The following is a 6,758-nucleotide window of genomic DNA, read 5'->3' on the forward strand; positions in this document are numbered from 1 at the left end:
GCTGTCTCATGTCCTTCACCTGATGCACTCTATTCTGACTCCTCCTCCTTTTAATCATAGAGTGGAAAAAAGAAGTGTTCTCATCTCCCTCTGCAATCCAAGCCATTTTAGCCTTTTGACTAAGAAACATGTTTCTGGCTTTTAACAATTCCACTAACACTGCAGCACAGACTTTCTCAGCATGACACAACCCACTATTTAAGGGATCATGAGCTAGTTTCAGTTGAAGCTCTTTAAGAGCTAACTTAGTAACATTGGATAGATTCTCAATATCACTAAATTGCTCCCTATTAAGTTTCTTAAGCTCCCCTTTTAACAACTTCAGTTTAGTGACCACTGTGAACATAGGGACCCCTGTACTTCAATTCGCCATCAATTACTCACAATATTATCAAAATCCATTGCGAGAACCCACATATTAAAGTATTTGAACGGCTTAGGTCTCAAATGATGCTGAACTTCAAAATTGGTTAGACAAGGGCAGTGGTTAAATAACCCCTCAGGGACAAAATTTACAACACTGTCACGGAACTCAATAATCCAATCATCATTAATGAGCACTCTGTCTATTCTGCTATACACTTTCTCCCCACTTTCATGCTTGTTATTCCATGTAAAGAAGGCACCAGTTGCCTTAAGATCAAACAAATGACAATCATGAGTGACCTTATTTAAAGGAATAATATGTACTCTGGTATCATTAGCCCCTCCCATATGTTCATTAATATCCATTACAGAGTTAAAGTCACCACAAGCCATCCAAGGACCTATGATAATCCTATGGTAGCTTCTTAGACAACTCCATAAATTCTCCCGCTCTGCTGCTTTGTTAAACCCATACACCAAAGTGTACCAAAAACCCTTCCTTCTAATTTTATCATATACTTTAGTATGTATGGCTTGAGCAGTCATATCCTTCACATTAACAATAAACATTGTTGGATCCTATAGTAACCAAATTCTACCTCCACTATGTAAACTAGAATTAGTGCATATGAACCAGTTATCACACAAGTCGTTCTTAACTTTATTCAATCTATGACTTAATTTTTGTTTCCACTAATCCAAACAAACCTACTTTATTCTGGTTAAGAAACCCATTTTATTTCATACTGTTTATTAATACTATTCAAGCCTCTCACATTCCAGAAACCACAGCTACCCATTATCAACTTGGATTCTGCTACATTCCCCTTTCTCAACTATCCTATTTCTAATCTTCTGAATAGAGTGGATCAATGCTTCCATGAAACTCAAGCCCCATGGTGTGAAAACTCTCCCCTCACTAGTTTCCTGCCTCATCATTTTAGTAAGGAGCCTTCTAGGCACAGAATGCTCTACCACAGATTTAGAAATGACCACAAGTGTAACAATCCCAATATCAACAGGAAAAGGGCATTTCTGAACAGGTCTCCGCACATGAGCCTTTTGTTGAATTGGACCTGCCATCTTCTGAGTTGGTATCTGTTTATCTTTCTGTTTCACAGGAGTAGCAACCTTAGGCTTCCATATCTTAGCCAAAGGTCAAGCATCCCCACTTCTACATTTTACAGCAGCATGTCCCATCCCTTTACATGTTGCACACCTAATAGGGAGCCAGTCATACATCACCTTGACTGTATGTTGCTTATCCTTCTCATCAATGAAGCCTAACTTAGGAGGGAATTCTTGGTCAACATTCACCTCAATCATAGTCCTTGCGTAGCCCAGAAAGTCCCGATGCGGAGTTGCTTCATCACTCTTAATATATGTCCCCACAGTGTTACTAATTTTCTTCAGACACTCAGTTCCCTAAAATTTAACATCTAAACCATACATTTTGATCCAGATAGGAACTCGCTTAACGTCATGATGTAGATACCCGTATCCGTCGATATTGGAATTTATAGAAAACCCGACAAACACCCGATGATGATAGGACACATGTATTTATTAGTTGTCATTGTCATTATTTGGGTTCGTTTTACGATGTAGAATGAGCGTTGTCGACGAAGTATTTTATTAATTTAAATGATATTTAAATTAAAGTTTTTAAGGTGAATTCATTTTACTTTATTTTGAATTTATTTTCTCAAGTTTATTTTATTGAAAATAAAATTAATATTTGATTTGAAAAATCACTTTATGAGTGTATTTGATTTGAAAAATCATTTATTTTAATATATTTTTTGATTTGAAAAATCATTTATTTTAGTGTGTTATTCGATTTGAAAAATCGATTTCGAAAGTTGAAAACTCGTTTTAATCACACGATTTGTGAGCTCACTTTATGCTTGATTTGGGCTCGATTTTCGACGCACTTTCGACCCAACTTCCTCTTCCATAACCCGCGTTCGATTCTTAGCCAAAGCCTACCCCAAACCCTTTGTTTAACCCACCCAAATCTCGTTCCAAACATCCCCCCCAACACAGCCCAATTCCTTCCTTTACCCGTGTTTGTATAGCCCATCGAAAGCCCTTCTAAACCAACTCAAACTTGGTCCAAACCCGCAACCCATGACCACCAACCCGTGCTCCACATTACCCACAACAACCCAGCACCTAGACCACCTTGAAACACTTCCATAAGTCCATCCAAAACAGGCCCCAAAACGAAACAGCCCACAACCCCCTGTTTTCGTTCAGCTCAAACCCGAGTCCAAAACCTTCTCCAAATACCACTTAAACCCGTACCCATTAACCCTAAACCATACCCTAGTATCCTAGCCATATTATCTTAGCTTAACCACCAAGAAAACCCCCCACACAAACCCTAAAAACCTCACGAATAGCTGATGGACAGCAACTATGCGAAACAGGCCCGACTGCTTGTTGCCCTACTTCTACCCTTCGAAACTCCTTATAAATACCCCCCTCCACCATACATTCATTCCTCTAAGTTATCCATACATACTACCTTCACTTACAAGCTTTAAACTTCAAAAACAAACCCTAATTTCCTCCCAAAAACCCTCGACAAAACCGACTTACAAACTGAGAATCAGTTTGTGTGTCCTCTTTGAAACCGTTTGTTCAACCATCAAACCTCCATTAAAATTCGAGTTTCTTATACCAAATTAACCACACAACATCCATCTACATATTAGACAAAGATTTATGAGCCAAATTGCCCTTGAGAGTACACGAATTCCCTCGAAAAACAGAGTGTTATACACTCTGTTTTCGCGGCTTTTCCTGTCTGTCCAGTTCTATTTGTGCTCGTTTTTCGTGCCCAATAACTCAAAAAGAGTAGGGATTATTTTAAGATATCTGTTCTCCTCTTTTTCTAGTTTTCAAAACATCTTTTAAATCGAATTTTCACCGTGAAACGAGAGAGAAATCGCAGTTTGAAAGTTGCTGTCCAGATTTGCAAAAAACGTGTTGTTTGCTTTGTTCCTTCGTCGACGACGGCCTCTCGAGATAAAATCTACGATCGATTACGACCCAAGACGGTGTCAACGATACATGTAGGTTGAGGGTGCATCAAATCCTCCTCTTCTCCCTTTTATTTCGTTATTTTATGTTTGTTTTTTTATAGTTCATTTTTGTTTGTTTATCGTTTTTGTTTATCGATTGTTATCATTAACTATGAAACTAGTTTAGTCCGAGTATGAGTTAAAGTACCACCATGAACACCCGCGTTGACTTGAGATGGGAAAGAAACCGCTACACCAGTCGGTCGTAACCCCCGTCTCATTTACATATCCTTGTGTTCAAGGTAGGGCATTACTAAAACGAATTCTAACTTCGCTCTTCGCTTTTGACCCCTCTTTTGTTTCGTGTAATTCGACCCACCCTAGGACCATTCACATGTTAGTATGACCTCTGATTGTTAACATATAACTCGTTTAGATGACATTAGATCAGTTTAATAACCTAATTAGACACGTTAGGGTACATCGACATAGCTTTAAAAATCAACTAACAATTCTGTAACTTAATTGAATGCATCTCTCTCTTTCACCTAATTTCTCGCTAGTATAAAAGTGCGTGATTAGCACCGTCTTATTAACACTCGATGAGTTAAATTAATTAGCAAACTTGACCTAATTTGACCCCTTTAGGCCGTGTAGAATACGCGTTTACAAGACATCTTTTCGATCGATCAACGTCGTTTCTAACTTGTTTTCTAGCCCGCTTTCGAACTTGTTTCGCAATCAATTGATCTACCTAATGAACCTAACCTAGGACCTAGGGTAGCCGTGTCTAGAGTGGCCGTGGCTTGGCCGTGTCCTTTGGTCTTTCTTGCTTCGTTTTTTATGAATCGTTTGTTCTTTATTGTTTTGTCGCTTGTAATTTATCGTTTGTTCATCGAGTTGTAATTTTCAAGTTAGATTTCTTTTATCGAGTCAAAACCTCTTCCAAAAACCTTAGTCTTGTTTGGTTAGATGGTTGTGCCCCAATGCATGTAAGAGCGTAGTAAATCGCATGTTGTTTAAAGCAACATGGCCCGATTTATGCTAATGCATGCTTTGGTGCGTAGCCCAATGTCTAATTCGATAAGATTAAGTGAAAGCACGCATTATGAGGAGTGACCCAAGGCCGTGAGTCATGTAAGCCGTGGTCCACCCCTTTGTGCACGTTTTCCTAGGCCGAATGGCCGTGTAATGTGTTATGTACGGTTTTTGTGTATAGCGTTGTATTTTAGATCGAGTTGTATCTTTAATTTATCGTTGTGTCGGCATGAAATGCCTGGGTTGTAATAGGATAGATCCCAACGGCTCCCCCATTCCCCCTAAGCCTTGTTTGCTTTGTTTTGTATGTTGTTAGATCAATCAACCCACATGCTAAATTACAACTTTGACAAAGTTAGTTTAGTTGCATCTAAATCGACATAGAAATTTCACATGTTAGGGTTTTGAAAACGATGTTTGCATATCATATATCGTAGTAGCTATGACCTTGTTTGAAATCCGATACTTGACTTAGTAGAGGCCGTTATTGACGGGCGGGGTTAGGTGTCCTTATGGGCTTCCTAACACGTACCCTCACCCCTTACTCAAGATCTATGGTTTGTGGATCCGTCTAAATACCATTGGATTACGAGAGTCATTTTAATCGAGTGATATAGGGTACAAGTCTTTATCTTTAATCACTCGTAGTCGATTGGCTTTATGCTTTTCGATGAAAGGTGTAAAGTTGACTTGAACGGTTCCAAGTTCCCATAAAACTTGGTGGCGACTCTAATTTATCTTAATTCGATTCGAAAGAACTTCGAGTCGATTATGCCTAGTGTGGATCCCGCGGACGCAGTTCCCGAGGGCCTTGTCCACAGTTTGGCGACTCTGCTGGGGACAAGAGGACTAGTTACACTTTGTTTCTAGGGTCTTTTCCTCCGAGGTGAAACTTGAAAAGAAAGTATTGGAAAGTAAAACATTACTCATAGTGCTACGATTCATGCATAAACCCTTAAGGACTTTCCCGGGCCGTCCCAGCGTTTCTTTGTGATGCGTGGGGGGCGACGTCCCACTATGCCAGGAACTCGCACATTGCTTGCTTCCACTCCGCCTCGTCGTGGTTCTTGATGGTGGGGATGCTCTTCTAGGTACTCTACCTAAAGGCCCTTGCTCTATAAGACCCAAAAAAGATGGAGGGCATAGACCTTATTGTAGAAGACTTGCCGAGACTTAGAGATGTCTAGGAGCATACATCCTTCTAACATGAGAATGACAATGTGCGAAATGAATTTCCCGAGTCTTTTCAAATTTTCCGTATCGATTTCAAAACCGAACTTCTGAACAACTTACTTTCAAAATAGCATGGTTTTAAAAACGCGGAACGCTGCCCATGTAGGACTAGATTTTTCGGCCCAAAATAAGCTTTTATAGCCGGCATGCTGCCCATTTCAAATCTCATTTTCAAATCGATCATTCGTTTTTTTTTTTCAAATTCAATCCAAAATATTTCTCGAACCTTAATCAAGCATGAAATGCGTCGAGTCGTGTCCGGGTCCTGGCCGTGTTTGGCTAGGCGTGTTTCGTTCTAAGTATCTAGAACACGACCCTGTTGGGTCACCCAAGCTCACCTCTTGGGATTCAAGTCATGTGGGTCGACCAATTGGTCTAGGATAGTCCACAGAAACGTCCAAGCTAGGCCATTTAGGGCGTTTCACTTAAACATATGGGCTATGTTAGTCCAATCACGGGTTTAGTCACACCGAGTCCAGTTTAGAATTGAGCTATGACAGCTTGAGTCATGTCGTCTTGTCGAGTCCAAAATGAATCGAGGTCTAAATCCAACCGTGAGTCGAACCTTTGGTTAGTCAGTCTCAAGTCGAGTCTTTGCTTGAGTCAAGTTGGTGTCGTGTCCTTAAGTGTGCAGGGGCTCTTACATTCGAATATTGACTCAGTTCGGGGTTTTCTTGTAGAAAGGCCGCCAAAAACCCGACGTCAAGCAATGGAAGATGTTGTTAACAAACTCACCGAGGCCGTGAACCTCATGATGACCCGAATGGATGCAATCGAATCTAAGTTGGGTGAAGATTCCCCTCCATCTACCCCACCTCCGATCGATCCGGAGAAACGGTTCAAGTTCATTCAAGACCGTCTCAAGCTCTCCTGGGGAAGAACATCCACTATGAAAATGCTAGGGCCTATGCCCCGATTCAGATAAGTTGCCCACGAACATGGTACTCACCGACATCCCAAAGTTCAAGGGCACCGAAGATCCAGTCCACCATGTTAAGGCCTATAAAGGGTACTTAGCATCAAGGGAGTACTTGACATGCTCTCCGAAATTTTTGCCCAATCTCTCGGATGAACACCGAAGGCGTGGTTCTA

General features: G+C 40.7%; 1 protein-coding gene across 1 annotated transcript; it reads right to left on the minus strand.

Moving 5' to 3' along the window:
* Positions 1 to 372: 372 nt before the first annotated feature.
* On the minus strand, positions 373 to 936 carry LOC141628881 (uncharacterized). Its single transcript, XM_074441967.1, has one exon. The coding sequence runs from the start codon at positions 934 to 936 to the stop codon at positions 373 to 375; it is 564 nt and encodes a 187-aa protein (XP_074298068.1).
* Between the last annotated feature and the right edge of the window lie 5,822 nt (positions 937 to 6,758).

The sequence above is a fragment of the Silene latifolia genome, chromosome Y (assembly GCF_048544455.1).
Source record: "Silene latifolia isolate original U9 population chromosome Y, ASM4854445v1, whole genome shotgun sequence".
NCBI lineage: Eukaryota > Viridiplantae > Streptophyta > Magnoliopsida > Caryophyllales > Caryophyllaceae > Silene > Silene latifolia.